Source organism: Calypte anna, chromosome 10 (genome assembly GCF_003957555.1).
Source record: "Calypte anna isolate BGI_N300 chromosome 10, bCalAnn1_v1.p, whole genome shotgun sequence".
NCBI lineage: Eukaryota > Metazoa > Chordata > Aves > Apodiformes > Trochilidae > Calypte > Calypte anna.
In genome coordinates, this window is record NC_044256.1 from 22,010,656 (window position 1) to 22,032,366 (window position 21,711).

At 66.6% G+C, this 21,711-nt stretch overlaps 2 protein-coding genes across 4 annotated transcripts; one reads left to right on the forward strand and one right to left on the reverse strand.

Moving 5' to 3' along the window:
• Window positions 1-13: 13 nt before the first annotated feature.
• Window positions 14-4,670, reverse strand: CHKB (choline kinase beta). 3 transcript variants are annotated; one of them, XM_030456840.1, is made up of 11 exons: window positions 4,498-4,670; window positions 3,530-3,638; window positions 2,919-3,032; window positions 2,704-2,837; window positions 2,198-2,302; window positions 1,854-1,912; window positions 1,654-1,741; window positions 1,467-1,575; window positions 681-787; window positions 518-599; window positions 16-434 (listed from the first exon to the last, which is right to left on the reverse strand). In XM_030456840.1, the coding sequence occupies exons 1-11, from the start codon at window positions 4,647-4,649 to the stop codon at window positions 378-380; spliced, it is 1,116 nt and encodes a 371-aa protein (XP_030312700.1). In that variant the 5' UTR covers window positions 4,650-4,670; the 3' UTR covers window positions 16-377. The 3 variants fall into 3 exon arrangements, with proteins under 3 accessions (XP_030312699.1, XP_030312700.1, XP_030312701.1); XM_030456839.1 differs by having other exon boundaries at window positions 14-434; window positions 2,704-3,032; window positions 4,498-4,651; XM_030456841.1 differs by lacking the exon at window positions 16-434 and having other exon boundaries at window positions 681-843; window positions 4,498-4,651.
• Window positions 4,671-8,790: 4,120 nt separating this feature from the next.
• On the forward strand, window positions 8,791-20,797 carry MAPK8IP2 (mitogen-activated protein kinase 8 interacting protein 2). Its single transcript, XM_030456675.1, has 12 exons — window positions 8,791-8,898; window positions 12,256-12,361; window positions 12,866-13,099; window positions 14,527-14,632; window positions 14,801-17,038; window positions 17,370-17,445; window positions 17,540-17,712; window positions 19,306-19,415; window positions 19,488-19,607; window positions 19,682-19,752; window positions 19,932-20,030; window positions 20,589-20,797. The coding sequence occupies exons 1-12, from the start codon at window positions 8,834-8,836 to the stop codon at window positions 20,659-20,661; spliced, it is 3,471 nt and encodes a 1,156-aa protein (XP_030312535.1). The 5' UTR covers window positions 8,791-8,833; the 3' UTR covers window positions 20,662-20,797.
• Window positions 20,798-21,711: the final 914 nt, after the last annotated feature.

Here is a 21,711-nt window from a genome sequence, read left to right on the forward strand (position 1 = left end):
TGTGTGTGTGTGTCACACTGTGCCCATCCTCCATGATCCAGCTTTATTGGTCCGCAGAGGGGGCACATTCTGCTGTCGGGGGGGAGAGGATGGATACAGACAGGGGCAGCCCCCAGCTCTGCTCCAGGCTACCCCACACTTGCTGGCAGGGGCTCCCCCAGACCCCCATAACCGTTCCACGCGACCCCAAACACTCCAGGCCCCCCCCAGCTTGTGGGGCAGCCCCTTCAGGAGGAAACCAGCCTCCTATGCTGGCCCCACAGCATGAGGGGGGCTGCTGAGAGGGTGAGGGGGGGACTGCAGAGCTGCAGGGGGGTCCATCAGGGCCGTGGGGGGATCCAGCAGGGCTGCGGGTGGTCCCGGGGCAGGGGCTGCACTCAGGAGCACTGTGCCTTGTGCTGGAAGTAGGCCTGGAAGCGGCTCTGTGCATACTCCTGGGGGGGGGAAAGGTGGGGAAAAGGGGGGGTCAGGGGCTGCCCCTTAACCCCTCAGCCCCCCACACCCCATTCACACTCACCAGGTACCCAAACTTGATGGTGGAAATCTTGGCCTGCAGGATGGACCAGAGGCCCCAGAAGAAGTGGGAGGCCAAAGCAAACCTGGGGGAGAGCAGCCTTCAGCCCCCCCAGCTCTGCCCCACGCTGAGGAGGGGTCTGGGGAGCTGCAGGGCCCCCCCTTACCGATTGATCTCAGTCAGCATCTCCTCCTCGATGCGGGTCTGCTCCTCAGGGGTGGTGTCCCCACAGTGCCCCCCGTTCCCCCAGAGGTAGTGACGGATGAAATGGAGCTGGGGGGGCATACAGAGCACGGTGGGACACTGCTGGTGGCACTGCCACCCCCCTGCTGCGGGGTGGGGGTGGGGGGGCACAAAGGGACAATTGGCCACTGAACATCTCCACCCCACTAGCCACAGGGGGAGGGGCACAGGAAGGGGTTAATGAGATCAAGGCAACTCCGTGGAACAGGAGACGCAGTTAATTAATGAGGGGATGAAGGCGACTCAAATGTGAGAAACAATTAACTCAGATAACCATGAGACAGTTCCTAAAGGTGGCATTAAACAAACACAATTAAAACCCATCCAACAAATGACACTGGACAAATCCACCTGCAGAACTGCCAAAACCCCAAAGTTTTTCTCTGGTGCTGTTAAACACAAACATCAAACAAGGAAACACTGCCTGCAAGTGACATCAAACAACTCCAAAGGCTTTAAACCCACCAAACCTTAGTTTTGAAACCTGACATTTGGGATGATGACCTGAGCCGAGCCCCCTTGGAGTCCCTGAGTCACCTTCATCTCCTCATTAATTATTCCCCTTGTCACAGAGGTGTCACCCCCCAGCCCCCAGCAGAGCCACTGTCCCCAAGGGGCCACTGCCCAGTTGTCCTGGTGGCCAGCTGCTGGTGTGGCAGTGTCTGGTGGGCAATTGACCCCTTCAGCCCCTGCCAGGGGGGGGCTGTACCTGCTGCTGCCTGCTGGGGAAGTTCTCGGGGGAGGCCTTGAAGAAGGGCCAGGAGCCATGGGTGTAGTTGTAAACCCACTCACAGAAGTGATTGCCAATATCAAAGCCCCTGGGAGAAGATAGGGGAGGGGTCAGCTGAGCCCAGTGAGCCCCCTGCCCCTCCCCAGTGTCCCCCCCCCCAACCCACCGGTAGTTGTAGCTGCTGTACTCGAAGTCGATGAGCATGAGCCTGTCGGAGGGGGCTGCCTCCTGCCCAGACAGCAGCAGGATGTTCCCTGTGCAGAGTTGGGGAGCTCAGGGGGGGCCCATGGAACCAAGGGGGGCTCAGGCAGGGGTGGGGGGGCCTAGCCCTTGCTCAGGAGCTTGGGCCCCCCCAGCTCTGCTCACCCTCCTGGACGTCGTTGTGGCAGAAGACCACCGGGGAGGGGGTGGACTCCAGAAGCTCCCTGTGGGGTGGGGGGGACACACCTCAGCTGGAGAAGGACCTGCTGCTCACCAGGGCCACCAAGGCCACCACCTCGGGTGGGTGGGTGAGCCACAGACATAGCTGGGACACAAATCTTGTGGGATCCCCGCCCCCAGCACCCCCTCCCCATGGTCTGTGGGTGTCCCTGGGGTGGAGGAACCCCTCTGAAGAATCCCCCCACCCTCTGGACAGGGGTTCTCAGGGAAACCGAGTCCCACCGGGCCTCTGTGGGGGGAATGGCACCCAACCAGCCAGGGGGGGTCACCTGAGGCTCCTCATCTCCTCCTCCAAGTTGTAGGCCTGGAGCTGTTGAAACTTCTCCTGTTGTAGCTCCTCGGGGAACGTCAACTCTGAGATCTGCTGCAGGTACCTGGGGGCAGGGGAGGGGCTGTGGGGGACACACACGGACACCCCTGGGTGCTACAGAGCCCCAAATCCCACCCCTCCCTCCCCAGCCTGCTCTGCAGTAACGCCCCTGGGAAACCTCATGGTGAGGGAAACCATGGCGGGGGATGCATGGAAGGGTTTGAGTGGGAAGAGTCCTTAAATCCCCCCCAGTGCCCCCCCTGCCATGGTCAGGGACCCCTCCCCCAGCCCAGGGGGCTCCAAGCCCCATCCAACCTTCAACCCCTCCGGGGATGGGGCAGCCACAGCTTCTGGGGGCAACCTGGGCACCCAGGGGCTCAGCACCCTCACCCCAAACAATTTCTTCCCAGTGTCTTATCCCCTCCCCTGGGGCCAGTGGCCCAGTGGCTGCTGGTGGCCACTCACCACTCCATGGTCCCAAAGAGCCACTTGGGCTCCTTGTTGAAGGGCATCACCATCCCGTGGAACTGCGACATCTTCACCGCGATCTCCTGGGAGATGTGGGGGTCCCGCAGGTCCTCCGTGCGCAGCCGACGGCTCTGGGGGGGCAGGGGGGGCAGGGGTGAGGTGAGGGGTCTGCCCCCCTCCCGACCACCCCCCTCCCAGCCCCTTCCCCTCACCGGGATGTACTGCTCCAGGCGGCCCTGGGGAAAGACCCCGTAGAGCCGCGGCCCCAGCGCCCGCTCGGCCAGGATGGCGAACATGACACTCTCCAGCACCAGGGAGTCCACACCCTGGGGGGACAGCAGTGACACCCCCGCACCCAACACCCCCCCGGGCCCCAGGAACTGCTGGGACCCAGCTTGGGGGGAGATGCCAGCAGAGCCCCCAGTCCTGCAGCTGCTCCTGGGGTCTGGGGGGCTGTGAGACAGTCGGGGAGGCTGCTATCCAGTCTGAGGGAGTGTTGGTGGTCAGGGGGGGTGTTGGTGGTCGGGGGGGGTGCTGGTGGTCGGGGGGGGGGGTGTCTGTGGTCGGGGGGGGGGTATTGGTGGTCAGGGGGGGTGCTGGTGGTCGGGGGGGGTGTTGGTGGTCGGGGGGGGTGTCAGTGGTCGGGGGGGTGTTGGTGGTCAGGGGGGGGGTGTTGGTGGTCGGGGGGGGGGGGGGTGTTGGTGGTCGGGGGGGGTGTTGGTGGTCAGAGGGGTTGTCAGCCAGTGTGGGGGGGGCTGTGGGCTGGTCTCAGGGAATAGCAGTGGGTCTGGGGGGGGTGCTGGTGGGTCGGGGGGGGTCTCACCTGCAGGATGGCCCCGTAGACACGCAGCAGGACCTGGCGGGGCTCATCCCCCAGGCTCAGGACGTGCTCGGGCAGGGAGCACTTGAAGAGCAGATTGCTGAGCCCCCCACTGTAACACAGCCCCCCAGGACATGGGGACAGCCATGAGGGGGGCACTTGGGGACGTGGGGGGAAAGGGACATCGGTTCAGGGGGACACCGTGAGGGGGAACAGAGACAATGGTGGGGGGGCCACTGGGGGGCACTGGGGATAAGCACTGGGAGATGAGCCAGGGGGTGTTGGGGGCCACAGAGAGGGGACAGGTCCAGCAGGTGGGGACACTGTGAAGGAGGGACTGGGAGACCAGTTGGGGGGCACTGGGGGACATTGTGAAGGGGACTGGGGAGGACTGGGATGAGGACTGGGGGGAACAGGGTAACTGAGGGTCACCGGGAGGGGGGACAAATGGGAGACACTGAGAGGGGACAAGGCACTGAGAGGGGATATGGCCACCAGTGAGGGGAGCAACTGGGAGACGCTGGGGAGGGGGCTGAGTGGGACAGGGTCACCAGTGAGGTGAGGGACAAAGGGTCAGCAATTGGGGGGGGGGACACACGACAACTGGGGGACACCGGGAGTCCGGGGGACGACAGGGCCATCACTGAGGGTAATAACTGGAGGGCACTGGGGGGAGATGGGCACCAGTTCGGGGAGCAACTGGGGGGAGAAAGGATCAGAAATTGGGGAGGAAACGGTGAGACACTGGGGAGGGGCTGGAGGGCACGGAGCTGGAGAACAACGGGGGGGAGAAAAAATCGTTGAGTGGGGGAGAAATGGGAGGTGGGTCTGGGGGGCCAGGACTACGAGTCTGGGGAGCAACTGTGGGGACACAGGGAAGGGGTCTGGGGGGGGACAGGGGGCACACACCCCCCAGGGAACCCTGTGAAGGGGGAGCGGGCAGGGGATGTTTCTCTCCTTTCTCCTCCTACCTGACGGGTCCGATGGCGAACTCCTCGGGCCCGATCAGCTTCCAGGAGCCGGCCAAGAACTCCCGGCACCAGGCGTAGGCCTGCAGGCGGGTAGCGGCGGGCACAGCCCCGATGCCGTCCCCGCTCCCCTTCCCCGGGGCCGCCGCCATCATGGCGGCCCACGCCCCGTCCGCCGCCAGTCGCGTCCCAGCGGGGCGGGGCCTGGGAGGCGCCGTAACCAATCAGAAGGCGAAAAAAACCCCGGACCAATGGGAGTGAGCGCACGGTGCTGACGAGCAGCAGCGCTGCCCAATGGGATTGAGCGGCGGGATGAGGCGCAACGTGGAGGTGAAGGCGCGGGTGCGGTGCCGGGAGGAGGTGAGGGCGGTGGCGGAGAGGATGGGGACGGGTCCCGGGCGGGTGCTGGAGCAGGAGGATACCTTCTTCCGAGTGCCCAAGGGACGGCTGAAGCTGAGGAGGACCCCGGTGAGTGCGGGGGGAAGGGGCGGGGGGAGAGGGAGGGGACTGCGAGGGGGCGGGGCCTGGGGCGGGGCCTGGACCTGAGTCAGACCCTGGATGACCTTTGACCCTCATCCTGACCCCCTCCTGACCCTGACCTTGACCCTCATCCTGACCCCTCCAGAGCCTGACCCTGACCTTGTCCCTGCTCCTAATCCTGACCCCACCCTTGACCCTGGTGCTGACCCTGCCAATGACCTCGTTACTGACCCCACGTGACCCTGAATGACCCTTGACCCTGGTGCTGACCCTGCCAATGACCTCGTTACTGACCCCACTTGACCCTGAATGACCCTTGACCCTGGTGCTGACCCTACCAATGACCTCGTTACTGACCCCGCTTGACCCTGGATGACCCTTGACCCTGGTGCTGACCCCCTCCAGACCCTGACCTGGATCTTGACCCTGATCCTGGCCCTGATTCTGCCCCCTCCAGACCCCGATATCCCCGCTCCCTGCCCTGGCCCTGGTTCTGACCCTGACCTGGAGGAAGGGACAGTGTCCCCTCGGTGGTGACACCATCCTGGGAGGGGTGGGTGACCCCCCAAGGGCTGTGCTGCCACCCAGAGTGACCAGGACAGGCCTGAGAGCCGGGCAGGGGAACCCCTGAGAGTCAGGGGCAAGGGTTGGGTTCAGGGGGTCCCCAGGGAGGGGCTGGGCTGGGGTCACCCCCTGGAGAGCAGCTCTGGGGAGAAGGATCTTCGAGGCCTGGTGGCCACCAGGATGACCACGAGCCAGCCCCGTGCCCTGGTGGCCAAGGGGGCTGGTGGCCTCCTGGGGCCCTTCAGGAGGGGGGGGGGTTCTCTCTGCTCTGCCCCAGCTGCAGAACTGGGACCAGTGCTGGGTCCCCAGGCTGAGGACAGGGAACTGCTGGGGAGGGGACAGCAAGGGGCAGGTGAGTGGGCACGGGGACATCTCTGCTGTGAGGAGAGGCTGAGGGACTCGGGGCTGCTGAGCCCCCAGAGGATGGGGGGATCTCACCAGTGCTGAGGGAGATCTGAGGGGGGCACGGGGGTGGGACCAGGCTCTTCCCAGCAGTGCCCAGAGACAGGACAGGAGGCGACGGGCACCAAGGTGACCATGGGGAGTGTGAGGGTTGCAGAGCCCTGGCCCAGGCTGCCCAGGGGGGGTTGGAGTCTCCATCTCTGGAGACATTCCCAACCCCCCAGGACCCCATCCTGTGCCTCCTGCTTGGAGGGACCCTGCCCTGGCAGGGGGTGGGCTGAGTGATCCCCAGAGGTCCCTCCCAACCCTCTGTGACCTCCCCCCCCTCCCCAGGATGGCCGGGGGGAGCTGATCTCCTATGAGCGCCCAGATGCTCCCGGCCCCAAACTCTCCAGGTTCAACATCACCCCCACGGCCGACCCCGACGGGCTGGAGGTGAGTGCTGGGACCCCCACCCTTCCCTCCAGCCCCCCCCGGGACCCCCACCCACAAGGTGCTGTGTTGCAGGTGGTGCTGGAGCAGGCACTGGGGGTGCTGGGCAGGGTGAGGAAGCAGCGGCTCCTCCTTCTCCTGGGACAGACCCGGCTGCACCTGGACAGCGTGGAGGGGCTGGGGGACTTCCTGGAGCTGGAGGTGAGGAAGGGGAAAGGTGGGGGGTGGTTGGGGGGTACCCCGGGGCTCACCCCCCTCTCCCCTTCCCTCCCCTCCCACAGGTGGTGCTGGGTGAGGGGCAGAGCCCGGAGGAGGGGGAGCGGTTGGCACAGGGGCTGCTGCGGGACCTGGGGGTGGGCGAGCAGGACCTCATCTCTGGAGCCTACCTGGACCTGCTGCTGGCACAGGGGGGCCCCTGAGGGACCCCCAGCATCCTGTCCCCACCCCCCCCCTTGCCCTGCGTGTGGTGACAGCGTGGACAGGGCCACACCCCAGCCCTTTGCTGTGCAATAAAGGTTGGGGACAGAGGGACGGTGTCTGTGCCTGGGACACAGTGGGGGGGGGGGGCAGCGGTGCCAGGGGGGGTCTCTGGGCAGCAGATGCGTTGGGGGGGTCTGTGCTGCTGAGCTATCTGCCCAGCTCTAAGCCCCTGTGGTGGCTGCCAGCACATGGGGGGGGGGGGACAGGGACACTGGCGGGAGGCAGCTGGGGGACACTGCAGGGGAGGAAAAGGGACACTGGGCAGGGGGGCACTGGAAGGGCAAGTGGGCAACTGGGCAGGGGGGAACTGTGTAGCAGTGGGAGGGGGACAGGGCCACCAGTCGGGGGAATGAATGAGGACACTGAGGAGTGGGCTGGGGAGCAGACACTGGCTGGGGGGGGCTGGGGGGGAAATGTGGGGGAGCTGAGCCACTGGTTGGGGGGCACCGGGGGTCTCTGGGCAGGGGACAGAGACACCAGTCAGGGGGCACTGGGAGGGGACAGGGCCAGGGGGCTCAGAGGGGCAATGGCGGGATGGGGGGGTGGCGATGGGTCGGGGATGTCCCCTGGGTCGCTTTCTCCTCCTGCTGGCACCCGGGGGCCGCGGTCCCACCCGGGGCTTCTCTGTCGGTCGGGGGGGCGGGGGTGGGGGGGTGACAGAGGCTGTGGAACCCACCAGAGGCATCGGCTCCAGAGACACTGCTGGGGGGGCTCCACCGGGACCCCCCCAGTGCTCCCAGAGCCCCGGCAGCTCCCGCCGCTGGTCCCGCACAGCTCCGCTCAGCACCGCGGACAGCGCCGGCACCGCGGGCAGCGCCACAACCGCACCGGAGACTCCCGGGAGGGACCCCCAGTGCCCCCCCTGTGCCCCCAGGAGAGACCCCCAGGACCCCCATGGACAGAACCCCGGGAGAGACCCTCGTGCCCCTTATGCACCCCCTGAGACCCACGGGAGAGACCTTCAGGACCCCCCCGGACCCCCTGTGCTTGGCTATGAGCCCCCTGTGACCTCCGGGACAGCCCCCCTGCCCCTCCCTATAGCCCACTCTGCCCTCCTGGGGACCCCAGACCCCGCCTGCATCCCCCCTGCCTCCCCTGCTCCCCTTCACATGGCCCCTGCCCCTCCCTATGCCCCCATCCCCCTGTACAGCTCCCTGGAGTCCCTGAACCTCCTCCACGCGCCCCGCTCCTCCCTATAGCGCTCCCCCAGCCCTCCACCTCTCCGCACACAGCACCCCCATGTCCCACCCTGTCCAGCCCCTGTACCCCCCTATACAGCCCCCCCGCTCCCCCTTTATACAGCCTCAGCTCTCCGCCAAAGGGACAGCCAGCACCTTCCTGCTCCCCCTCTATACACCCCCCCTCCCCGAGAGTCCCTAGCACCTCCCTGATTCCCTCTAGGAGCCCCCTCCCCGCCTATACCACCCCTCGCACCCCTCCCTTTACACCCCGCCCTCTGCTATACCACCCCGCTCCCCTCCCTATAACCACCCCCCACACTTCTTCTATACCGCCCCCCGCCCCTCCGTATACCACCCCCCGGCTCCCATACCAACCCCCCCCCCCGCGCTCTCCTGCCTATAGCCACTCCCCGCCCTCCTACACCTCACACCCCCTCTCTCCTCCCTATACCACCCCCCGATCTCTCCCTTATACCACCCCCTCCCCCGCCTCCCTCCTACAGCCCCCCCCAACGCCATTCTCCTCCCTATACCACCCCTCGCCGCTCCGACTCTACCCCTGAGACCACCCCCGCCACTCCCCTTCTATAACACCCCTCACCCCCTCCCTGTGCCACCCCCTCCCTATACCACCCCTCCCGCCCTATACCATCCTCTCCCGGCTCCTCCCTCCCTACACCTCCCTCCTCGGCATCCCTCGGCCCCATCCTCCCCCCCCCCCCCATAGCGCTCTCCCGCGCCCCGCCCGCCCGCGCTCCCCCCGCAGCTCCGCAGTCCGGCGCAGCCCCGGCCGGGAGAAGATGGCGGATCGCGCCGAGATGTTCTCGCTCTCCACCTTCCACTCGCTCTCCCCCCCCGGCTGCAGGTGAGCCCGGCCCGGGGGGGTGCGGGGTTAGGGATGCCGCGGGGCTGAGGCGGGGGGGGGGGGCATTGCGGGGATGGGGATGCGGGGATGCCCTTCCCTATGCACCGCCCTTGGCCGCGCCGGGGGTGGCCAGGGAGGGGGATGGGGGATGGGGGGTCCTGAGGTGGGGGAGAGGGGGGATGGGGGGGATCGTGGGGGAGGGTCCTGCCCCCCCCCCTCTCTCTTCCTGCTGTTCCCTAGGGCTGGGGAGAGATAGGCCGCCCCGCACGCGGCATTAACGACGCAGCAGCCGCGGCCGCATCCCCCCCCCCCCCCCCCCCCCCGCATCCATGGGCCGCTCCCTCCCGGGGGGGTTTAGGAGGGGGCACTGGGGCTCGGGGGTCTTCCTGTCCCCCTAGCCCAGAGCTCAGGGTCCCGCCCCAACCCAGAGCTTTGGGTTCCCCCCGGCCTGGGCTCAGGGTCGTTGTGTCCCCCCCCACTCCGGGGCTCTGTTTTCCGCCCCGGGGCTCTCTTCCCCCCCCCCCAGTACCGCCGCATCCCGCCGCTGCGGGGGGAGCCGCCGCCTCTTTGTCTCTCCCGAACCGCCGCAGCGGCCCCGGGGAGGGTCGGTGCCGGTCCCGGAGGAGGGGGCGGCTCGGTCCGGGGTGTGGGGGGGGGGCACACACGCACACGCAGCCACCCAAGGCCGGTGGAGCCGGGGGTTGCGTCTCCCCCCCCACTGTCCCCGCTGGGGTCAAACCGTGTCCCCCAGTCCCCCCCCATCCTCGCTGTGTCGGGTCACTGTCACCCTCGCTGTCACCGACGGGGGGGCGGCTTGCGGAGCGGGGAGGGGAACACGTCTGGCCCCCCCACCCCCTCGCCTGACCTTGGCGGGACCCCGCAGTGGGGTGCGGGGCTGTGGGACCCCCGCAGTGGGGCTGGGGAGGGCCTGGGGGCACCAGGGAGTGGGGGGGACAGGGGACGTGTCCCCGGGGTGTGTCCTGAGCCGCGTGTCCCCAGTCTCGCCGCGGGACTCCGGGGTGTCCCCGCCTGCATACAGTGGTGTGGCGGGGGGGTGGTGTGTGGGGACAACACGGCCTCTGCCGGGGAGACTCCGGGGGGGTCCAGGCCGTGTCCTTATCGCTGTTGTCCCCATTCATCCCCCGCCCTCTGCCCGTCCCCGCGCTGTCCCCGGGGTGTCCCTGCTCTTTCTGTCCCGGGGGGGCTGTGAGAGGCAGGCCAGGCCGCAGCACCCTTGGGATCCCCGCCCCGCTCCTGCCCCACTCTCTCCTCCCAGAGGGTTCGGTCCCCGGGGGCTGAAATCGTTGCTTCTCCAGACAGGGACAGTGACAACCTGTCCTCCACCCCCGGGCCCCCCCCAGAAGACCCTTTGTGGGTGCCCCAAGAGCTGGAGCTGACACACTGCCCCCCCCCCGGAGGAGGGGGGGGCAGCCTGGGGGTGGGCCCTGCAACCCTGGGGACCCATCTGCCAGCCCTGGGGGTCCTCATAGCCTGGGGAGGGACAGGGATGGCCACATCCCCTGTGTCCCCAGCCATTGCTCCGGTGTCCCATGGCCATCCCCCCAGCATCCCCAGCTATCCTCCCACTGTCCCCCAGCGTACCCTGGCCATCCCCTCAGTGTCCCCCAGTGACCACAGCCATCCCCTCAGTGTCCCCTGCTGTCTCCTGGCCATCTCCCCAGTGTCCCCCAGCACCGGGGTGGTGACTTCGGTTGGCGCGTGTGCCGCCCAAACCGGGGGGTGGTGAACTGGGTCCCTAGGGACCCCCGGGGCAGTGGTGCCCAGCTGGTTGGGGCTGGGGGCTGGGGGAGATCCCCTGGCCCGGGAGGGAAGGAGCAGCAGGGGTCAGGACAGGAGGTGGTGCTGTTGGGGGGGTAGGACAGGGCTTGTCCCTTGGTCTGGTGTCCCAGCCCTGGGTGACAGTCCCAGGCTTGGGGTGGGTCCCTGAGAGTCTGCATCCACCTCCCTGGGAGCATCTGGGGGCCCAGCTGCCACCATGGGCTTGGGCTGGGGGCTGCCAGCACCTCCCAGGGCCCCTTGTACCCCATGCCTGCTGTGATGGGGCTGCTGGGGAGCTGGGTTGGGCCCCTCTGGGGGGCTGCAGGGCTGGGCCCCATCCTGCCACCTTGGTGGTCCCATCCCACTGTGAAGGTCCCATCCCACCATGGTGGCCTCATCCCATGTCATGATGACCCCATCCCACTATGACATCCCCATCCCATGTTGTGGTCGCCCCATCCCGTACTAGGGTGTCCCCATCCCATGGTCCCATACCCTGTTGTGGTGTCCCCATGCCCTGTTTTGGTGTCCCTATCCCATGCCATGGTGGCCCCATGCCATGCTGTGGTGGCCCCAGCCCATGTGCTGGCCCCATCCCATGCCTTTGGTGGCCCCATCCTGTGCTGTGGTGGCCCCATCCCACCATGCCCCCCCCCCAGCACCAGCAGCCTGTGACCCAGAAACATCAGCTGTGGTTTGTCACAGCAGTCGCTGCCCATGGGTGGGAGGGGGTTTCAGCCTCCCTGGGCAGCTCAGCCACGGGTGGACAGGACCCCTGTGTGGGGCAGGACCCCAACCCCTCTCCTGCGTATCCCCTCGTCTGGGGGCTGGGGTTGTGCCCCCCCCATATGAAGGGGGGTGGGAGCCGAGCCCCTGCAACAGGGGTCCCATCCCAGGGGTCTCATGGCTGTGCAGTCCCTGCCCTCCCACCATCCCCCTGGGTGGCTCAGGGATCCTTGACACCCCCAGGACTCTTCCCCCCAGTGCTTTGGGTACCCCCTTGCCCATGGTCACTGTCCTGTGTACCCTCCCCCCCCCCCGGCTCTGCTGTTTTTGTCCCAAATCGGGGAATGTGGGCGGGGGGGGGGGGGGGGGGGTGGCCTAGTTCTGGGAATTAGGGGATTAGGGGAAATCTTTCTCCCTGGGAAGTGGGGATGAGCACCCCTGGCAAGGGGCTGCAGAGGGAGTGTTTGGGGCAGGGGGACAGCCCAGAGGGCTTGGGGGTGGGTGCTATGACACCCCCTGCAGGGGGTCCCAGACCCATTCGGGTCCTGGAGCTGCTGGGCTGGGAGGACCTTGAGGGGGGTGGGCCAGGGATCCCTGATGTGCCCGGGCACTGCCCCCCCGTCTCACTCATCCCCCCAGTGGTTCAAGCCCTTTCCCAAATCCTGCCCAGTCTGGGGGCTCTGGCCTGACCCCCCCCCTCCCATCCCCAGATCCCTGCAGGAACTGCTGGGTCACTGGCACCCCCCAGGCTGGAGAACCACTTGGGTGGGGGGTCTCTGCCTGGAGGGTCTCTGCCCTGACATCCCCCAGCCCTGATGTCCCCAGCCCTGGGCCCCTGTCCCCTGTCCCCAGGCCCCCCCAGGACATCAGCCTGGAGGAGTTCGATGACGAGGACCTGTCGGAGATCACGGACGACTGTGGCATCGGCCTCAACTATGACTCGGATCACTATGAGAAGGTGGTGGGGGTCCCGTGGGGCAGGGGGGGCAATGACCCCTCCCAGAGCAGAGGGAGCAGGGCCCTGGGACTGGGTGACTGGGGGATGAAATGCAGGGTGCAAGGGGGGGGCAGAGCACCCCAGGCCAACCATCACATCCCTGTGGGTGGCTACAGGGACCATGGGTGGCCAGCACTGTGCTGGCCATGCTGGCCAGGCACCCTCTGGTGGCTCCCCTGGCTCTGGTGATATCCATGGCTTTGGCAGCTGCCATGGCTCCTGTGGCTCTTGTGGCTCAGGTGGCTCCTGCTCACAGCTTGTCCCCAGCTCTGTCTGATACTGGGGGGACTGGGCAGACGTGTGGGTGGGCTGAAGCACTGGGTTTGGGGCCAGGATGGGCAGGGCCAGGCTGGGAGCTGGGGGGTCCCTGGTCCTTGGCACAGGGCCCCTTCCTCTTGGATGGTGGAAGTGGTGGCCGTGGCGAGGGGGAGTAGGGTGGTCCCTAACTTGGTGCTGTGTCCCCAGGACTGCCTGGTACTGGAGCGGGGGGAGCAGCCACACCCCGTCTGCACCTTCCAGGATGACTTCCAGGAGTTTGAGATGATCGATGACAACGAGGAGGAGGAGGAGGAGGAAGAGGAAGGCAATGACCTGGAAGCCCCCCCATCCCCTTCAGCCTCACCCATCCCCTCACCCGCCCTGGAGGAGACACAGAAGCACCGACCCACCACCCTCAACCTGACCACCCCTGGCACCCAGGTGAGGCAGCCAAGGAGGGGCTCTGCCCATGGTCAGGGGGCTGAGGGCTCTGGTGTCCTTGGGTAGTGGGCACGAGGGGCAGGGAGGGGGAGAAATGGAGACTGGGGCTGAGCAGGGGCACTGGGGGCAGATCTACGGGGACAAGGGGGATCTGCATGCTTTGGGGGGGGATGTCTGGGAGGGCGTCCCCGTCCCCATGTGTCAGAGGGGAACAAGGTGTCATGGGGTGACCCCGAGTGGGCACGTATGCATAGATTGTGCGTGGGGGTGTGTGTGGCTGTGTGTGCACAGCTGTGTGTGCACGGGTGCACATATGTGGCTGCATGTGCAGGGCCACACACACATGGGTGTTGGTGCACACCATGCCCCTCCTTTCCCCTCCCTGGGGATGGGCTGAGGGGCTTTCCATGCTGGGGGAAATTCCTGCTCGGGGGGGTCCCAGCAGACTCGGGGCTGTCTGTGTGTCCCCTGGCACACACACACACACACACACACACACACACACACACACACATGTGCGGTGCTGACCCCCCACATATCACTGCACTGCCATGGAACCGGGGGGCTCAGGGGGATGTTCGGGACCCCCCCAGGAGAGCCACATCCTACTGACCCCCCCCTGGCTGTGAGCTGAGCCCCTGCCATGCAGAATCCAGCCCCATCCCTTTGCCTGGGGAGTGGATCCTGGTGATCCCAGTGCTCCCTTCTCCATCCCCTCTGCACCAGCGCAGGATGGGGTGCCCAGCCCCATGTCTCCCTGTCACCCATCTCTGGACCCCCCTGCGTGCCCCACAGCACGTGTCCCAGCCCTGCTGGTTAATCCCCACTCGGGATTACCGATCACCACCTGCCCATGCTTCCCCTTGGGATTAATCCCCTGCTGGATGGGGCAGCCAGGCCCAGCCGGGGATGGGGGTCTCTGGGGGGGTCTCTGGGGGTGGCACCAGGGTCCTGCTTGATGGCCTCAGCCCATGCTCTTGATAGGACAGGGCAGGGCAGGGCCTCGTGCCGGGGGTCCCGTGGGGTCCCGCTGGTGCTGTCACGTTGTCCCCGTTGCTGTCCCTGGGCCCTGCGGGATGGGCAGCGTGGCATCCCTGGGGCTGGCTCTGTGGCTGGCCGGGCAGGGGACCCAGGGACGTGGTGGCCCTAATCCTGATAAGCCCCTGGGCACGTGTCCCGGGTGGTGCCAGGCTGTCGGGGGGCACCCAGCAGTCCCGAGGGGCATCCCTGCAGGATCCCGGCCAGCCTGGGGACCCCCCTGGCCCTGCATACAGGGCACCCTGTCTTCCCCCCCCATGCCAGCGCCCTGGGACACCTTCGCGTCCCTTCCCTGGGCTCAGCTGCCTGCATGTCCCCTCCCTGCTCTGGGCCACCCCTGTCCCCTCCCGTGTCACCCACCCACCCACCCTCCTGCTCTGCTCTCCCAGGACACCCTGAACAACAATGGCACCTTCCCGCCGCCCGCCCCACGCCCCAGCTGGCAGGAGGCCCTGCGCCATTCCTCCTCCTCCTCCTCCTCTTCCTCACACACCGGTCAGTGGGGGGAAGGGTGGGGGGCACGGAGCGGGGCTGTGGGGCAGCGTGGGGCTGCCCTGAGGGTCCTGGTCTGGTGGGTGGCTGTGGGGTGGGGGTGGGCTGTCCCCAGGGTCCCACAGCCTGGGGGGTGTCATGGAGGGGCTGACGGGGGGGCTCTGCCTGCAGGACACTCATCCCCCCATGCCTGCATCCAAGATGGACCCTGCCTGGAGAGCCCGAAGGGGTTGAGCCCTGGGGGGGCCGGCCGGACCCTCGCCTCGATGCCACCCTCCCCCTTGGACTTGCAAAGCAACAGCCCCCAGCCCCCTGCCCACCGCAGCCCCCCGCCCCCGGGTGCAGGGGAGGATTATAACATGAATCTCATCTCCTCGGTGCCCCCCGCCCCCCGCCGCCCCCCACCTCCTCGCCTGGCTCCATCTCCACCGGGGCCAGCGGTCACCCGCAGCCCCACTATGGGCTCATTGCCCCGGGCCACCAGTGGCCACGACAGGCGGGTGCCCAGCCAAGGGGGTGTCCCAGGGAGCCTGGGGTCCCCCGCAGTCCCCCCCTACCAGCCCCGGGAGGAGGTGGGGACTGGGGCCGTCCCCCCGCGGCAGGACGCCCGGGTGACGGGCACCTCCGGGGGGCTGGGGGAGCCCCTCAGCTCCGATGGGGAAGGTGCCCAGCCCGGCCGGGCGGCCGGCGTGCGCGGACACCCCTCAGGCTCCTCCGAGACCACCTCGCCGTCCTCTGACCCTGGCATCGAGGCCGACATGACCAGCAGGACCCCCAAGGCCTTCCTGCCCGGCGGACGACATGGGGAAGAGCTGAGCTCGCCCGGCTCTGACTCGGAGGTGGAAGGGGAGCTGGAGGCGGCCTTTGCCGGCGGGCGCCTGGTCAGCAACATGATCTCCTCCATCTCGGAGACGGAGCTGGACCTAAGCAGTGCCAGCAGCAGCGGCAGGTCCTCCCACCTCACCAACTCCATCGAGGAGGCCAGCTCCCCAGCCTCCGAGGCCGAGCTGGAGACCGAGCTGGAGGCTCCTGGCCTGCTGGGCATCAAGGACTCACTGCTGCTAGACAAGGGCAAGGAGGAGGAGGAGAGTCTGGAGAGAGACCTCCCAGAGCGTGGCGTGGTGAGGAGGGAGAGCCTGGTGGAGCTGAAGATGGAGAACTACTACGACAGTCTGAACCCGGGCGACTCCTCCGCCCCCCCCAGCCAGACCGATGTCTCCGTCTCCAGCCCCCTGGACCTGAAGATCGACCCAGACCACAGCCTGGAGAGCATCCGACGCTCCTTCTACCTGCCTGTGGGGCCCAAGCTGATGCCCGAGGCAGATGAGGAGGACAACAGTGAGTACGACTCCGACTCGGAGTCGGAGCCTGACCTGAGTGAGGACTCAGACTCGCCCTGGCTGCTCAGCAACCTGGTGAACAAGATGATCTCAGAGGGCTCCTACCCCATCAAGTGCCCAGACGAGTGCTTCCAGCAGACCCACTCGCTCTGCGACACCATCTCCCCGGCCTCAGACCTGGAGCCTGAGATGCTGAGCGAGGCACTGGAGGGGGACCCCGTCTCACGGGAGTCCCCGGTGGGCCGGGAGGAGCCCCCCCTGCCCAGCTGCCAGCAAACCATCGAGCTGGTGGACATGGAGACGCTGCGCAGCTCCCTGCAGTGCACCGAGGATGAGCGAGCCCTGGGCGCCGACCCGGAGCCGCCTGCCGAGGACCTGGGACCCTTCCTCTTCCTGAGCAACCCCACCAATGACACCATCGCCCCCGTCTTCCCGGGGCGCCCCGTGGCCCTCGACAGGCTGGGACCGGCCACCCAGGTCCTGTCCACCTTGGGTGGCCGCCCCGGGCCGCCCCACACCCCGCTGCGGGGGTCTCCCGCCGGTGAGGCCACCGCCACCGTGCCGCCGGCCAGCAGCCCGCCAGACTGGGCCATGGAGAGGGAGCTGGACTCAGGTGTCCTGGAGGCCGATGACATGATTGATGATGTCCGGTTAGAGCCCCAGAGGCAGGGCCCTGGCACCGTTCCGCCCGCCCTGGACACCTCCACCGCCAAGACCAACCGTGGCTTTGCCATGACCTACTCCATGGAGGAGGAGGAGGGAGTGCTGCTCCCCCCTGGGGCACGGGATGAGTCCCTGGCCTACGACTCGATGAAGTACACGCTGGTGGTGGACGAGCACACGCAGCTGGAGCTGGTGAGCCTGCGGCGCTGCACCTCGGTGCTGAGCGATGGCAGCGATCTGCTCCCCGCCTGCGACCGATGCGACCTGGAGGATGAGGCCACCTTCGGGGACGGGCTGGTGGCTCCCGACGCCCACAGCTCCTCTGAGGACTCATCCCCTGAGGCTGACCTTCAGTTCTCTAAGAAGTTCCTTAATGTCTTCGTCAACAGCACCTCTCGCTCCTCCAGTAAGTCACCTTCACCATGACGTGCCGTGTCACACCATGCCTTGCCACGTGTGCTGTCCACCATCCCTCCTCGGCCACGGCGTCATCCCCATGACATGCCACGGTGTGAGATGGCACAGTGTGGCGTAGCTCAGTGATTGCAGGGGACTTGGGGCTGGGCCTGATGCCCATGGGCTCCCCCCAACACCAGCACCTCACAGGATCCTGAGCCCCGGGCTGCTGGGCTGGGGGACAGAGGGCCATGGGCTGGGGTAGATCCTCCAGGGAGGGGCTGAGCCCACAGGTGACGGCCGTCACAGCTGCCCCACGGCTGCCTCCTCCTCCTCCACAGGCACTGAGTCCTTCGGGCTGTTCTCCTGCATGGTGAACGGGGAGGAGCGGGAGCAGACCCACCGTGCTGTCTTCAGGTGAGCAGTGAGCATGGCCTGGCCATGGTTACCTTGCGGGGGGGGTTGCACAGGACACTCCCGCCCATCCTCCTCCTTCCATCCACCCCCCCAGGTTCATCCCACGCCATGAGGATGAGCTGGAGCTGGATGTGGATGACCCCATCCTGGTGGAGCTGGAGGAGGATGACTACTGGTACCGGGGCTACAACATGCGGACCGGGGAGAGGGGCATCTTCCCTGCCTTCTATGCCCATGAGGTGGTTGGCCAAGCCAGGGACACCATTGGTAGGAGCCTGTGGGGACCACGGGGACACATAGGAGGGCAGGGGGCTTGGGACACCATCTCCTGTGCCATGGGAATTGTGAGCTCTGTCCAGTTCTGGGCTCCACAGCACAAGATCTCTGCTGTTGTCCTAGAGAAGCTGGTGGCTTGTGGCACAGACAGGTGGACTCTTCACTGGGTTAAAAACTGGCTGATAGCTGGGCCCAGGGAGCTGTGGGGAATGGAGTGAAATCCAGTTGGTGATTGGTCACCAGTTCTGTTCCCTAGGGCTCAGTTTTGGGACCAGGCTTGTTTAATATTTTTCTTGGACAAGGAGATCAAGTGCACCCTCTGTTAGTTTATAGGTGATCCTAAGTTGTCAGGAGTGTTGATTTACCTGAGGGTAGGAAGGCTCTGCAGAGGAACCTGGACATGCTAGATCAGTGGGCCAGGGCCAACTGTATGAGATTCAACAAAGCCAAGTTCTGGGTCCTGCCCTTAGGTCACACCAACCCCAGGCTACGCTGCAGGCTTGGGGCACAATGGCTGGAAAGTGCCTGGTGGAACAGGATGTGGGGTTGTTGGTGTGCAGCCAGCTGAGTAACGACCAGTGTGTGCCCAGGTGGCCAAGGTGGCCACCAGCATCCTGGCTTGTGTCACCACTGGTGTGGGCAGCAGGATCCGGGCAGGGATGGTGCCCTTGTGCTGGGCACTGGTGAGGTTGCACCTCCAATCCTGGGGTCAGTTCTGGGCCCCTCAGGAGCAGAAGGAGATTGAGGGGCTGGAGAGTGTCCAGAGAAGGGAATGGAGCTGGGGAAGGGGCTGGAGAGAAAGGAGAAGGTCTGGAGAAGTTGTGAGGAGCAGCTGAGGGCCCTGGGGGTGTTGATCCTGGAGCAGAGGAGGCTGAGGGGAGACCTTGTGGCTCTCTGCAACCCCCTGAGAGGAGGTTGGAGCCAGGGGAGGTCGGGCTCTGCTCCCAAGGAACAAGGGATGGGACAAGAGGAACTTTGGGCACAACTCAAGTTGTGCCAGGGGAGGTTTAGGTTGGAGCTGGGGAAGAATTTCTGCCTGGAAAGGGTTGTCAGGGCCTGGCCCAGGCTGCCCAGGGCAGGGCTGGAGTCCCCATCATCCCTGGGGGGGTTTCAGACCCTGGAGATGTGGTGCTGCTGCTGGGAGGGCTGGAGCAGCTCTGCTCTGGAGCCAGGCTGAGTGAGTTGGGGGTGTTGAGGCTGGAGAAGAGAAGGCTGCAACAGGGAGACCTTAGAGCACCTTCCAGTGCCTGAAGGGGCTCCAGGAAAGCTGGGGAGGGACTTGGGACAAGGGCCTGGAGGAATGGGACCCTCCGAGGGGAAGGGTTTCCAGCTGGGAGAGGGGAGATGGAGAGGAGATCTTGGGCAGGGAGAAATGAGGGTGGGGAGAACCTGGGAGAGGTTTCCTGGGGAAGCTGTGGATGGTGGGGATGTCTCAGGTCAGGTTGGATGGGGCTTGGAGCCCCCTGGGCTGGGGAAGGGGTCCCTGTCCATGGCAGGATTGGCACTGGGTGAGATCTATGAATCTTGAATTCTTGTCCAAAAGAGGGGAGGATGATGCCTGGCTCAGTGTTAAACTCTCCCCAGGCCTGAAGAGGAACCCGTGCTGGGTGGAGCGGTTCAATGTCCAGTTCCTGGGCTCAGTGGAGGTTCCTTACCACCAGGGCAATGGTATCCTCTGTGCTGCCATGCAGAAGGTGAGGCTGGGCCATGGCCCCCTCCTCCCTGTCCCTGCAGGCCCTCCCTCACCCTCCATCCCTTCCCCCCAGATTGCAACCACCAGGAAGCTGACAGTTCACCTGCGCCCGCCGGCCAGCTGTGACCTGGAGATCACGCTGCAGGGCATCAAACTCATCCTGACAGTCACCGAGTACAGCCATGACGAGGAGGTGAGGGGAGGTCTGGGGGATGTCTGGGGGTGCACCCTGGCTCCACACCCTGGCTCTTTTCTTTCCTGTTCCAGTTTGAGCGCTGCAGCCACTTCTTCCAGATGAAGAACATCTCCTTCTGCGGGTGCCACCCCCGCAACAGCTGGTGAGACTCCCCCCCTTCTTCCCCCAGCCCAGGGGACCAAGGGGCTTCTTCCCACCCCCTGTCAGCCCCTCCCCAGCCTCCCGGGACCCCCACTTATTCTCTGGGCACCCTGAAGTGCTCTGCCATGTCCCCCTGCTCCATCCCGTGGGTGTCCCCCCCCTCACCCCTCTCCCCTGCAGCTACTTCGGGTTCATCACCAAACACCCGGTGCTGAGCCGCTTCGCCTGCCACGTCTTCGTCTCCCAGGAATCCATGCGGCACGTGGCCGAGTGCGTCGGGTACGTGGGGACACGGACAGGAGGGGACATGGGGGGCTGGGGGTGCAGGGGGTCTCGGGTTGCAGTGGTATGGGGGTGCAGGGGGTCTGGGTGCAGGGGTTCTTGGTGGTTGATTGAAGGGGGGATTAGGGCCAAGGGGGCCCAGGAGCACTGGCTGTTGGGGTCTGAGTGCGGGGGACTGAGGGTCCAGGGGGTCTGGGTGCAGGGGGGCTTGGTTTAGGGGGGCTGAAGGCTGGGGGTATCCTGAGTGCTGGGGGTTGGAGTTTAGGGTGCAGGCGGCTGGAAGTGAGGGGTTTTGAGGTGCAGGGGGATTGGGGTCCAGGTGCTGGGGGATCACAGTTTAGGGGGGTCTGAGTCCTTGGGATGTGGTGTGCAGGGGGCTGGGGTTGAAGGCGGTTTGGGAGTACAGGGGCCTGGGAGAGCAGGAGGCTGTGGGGGTCTAGGTGCTGGGGGATTGGGATTTGGGGGCTATAGTGCCCATATTGGGGGTTGCTGTGGTGAGGTCCTGGCCCCAGCGCTGACCCCCCATGCTCCCCTCTTCCCCCCACCCCCCGGCAGCCGAGCGTTTCAGGAATATTACCAGGAGCACCTGGAGTACGCCTGCCCCACAGAGGACATTTACCTGGAGTAGGGGGGCAACTGCCATGGGTCCTGCTTCTGTTCCCCCTCCAGCCCCACTGACGGCCAGAGACTCTGTCTGACCCCACAACAGCCGCCTTGGCCCCCTGCACACGCCCCCCCCTCCTCCCCCCCCCCAGACGCCCCCCACATCCTCACCGCTTCTCGGGGGCCATGGAACAGGGTGGGTATGGGGGATGCACCCAGCATCGCCCCTGCCCCGGGGACCCCAGCAAGGGGGAGACGCAGCTGAGCCGGGGGGGGCCAGGGGAGAAGCTGCCCCCCTACCCCGTGTGAGCAAAGCCAGGCCAGGGGCTGGGGTGGGGGCAGCAGTGCCCCCTGCCCATGATGGAGATGCTGAGAGGTGCATGGGGTTGTGGAGGGATTGGGTGAGGGGGGAAATGCTTGTGGGGGGGCAGCAGCGCAGCAAGAGGGCGGTCACAAGGGAGGGGAACGGGGCTGGGGGGGGCCGATAGGGGCACGGGGAGGGAGGGGGGGCCGGCTGAGCATCTCCAGGTATGAAGCCCCCTCCATGCTGTCCCCTGCCCCACACAGCAGCACCACCACCCTGCCAGCCCCCTCGGGGGACCCCCCCACCCCCCAGCTGCACCCCCAGCCCAGCCCTGCCGGCCTCTGCAGCCCCTCCCCGGTCCTGGCACTGCAACCCCCCGGGAGCACAGCACGAACCCCCCCTTACCCCTGCCCCCAGCCCCTGCCCCCCCACCCCTGCTCTGCCATCCCTGGGGGACGCAGGGCGGGTGCTGGGGCCGGAGGGGCCCCCACAGGGCGGGGGTGGGGGGGATGCTGCGGCCCCGCAAGAGCCCTCCCGGGCGGAATGTATTTGCTCCGCGAAAGGAAAACCCGGGGGCGGGGGTCCGGGCAGGGGGCGGGGCGGCCGGTGCCCACCCCCCCCATTGCTGCTGCGCTGCTGGTTCGTCGCTTGCCGGCCCTGCCCGCCCGCCCCACGCTCGCCCAGTGACTGTAACTCCACCTCGCGACATGTCCCGATAGTTATCTCGTAACTCCAACAGCCAGAGGAGTCCTGGGCAACCGACACTCGGGA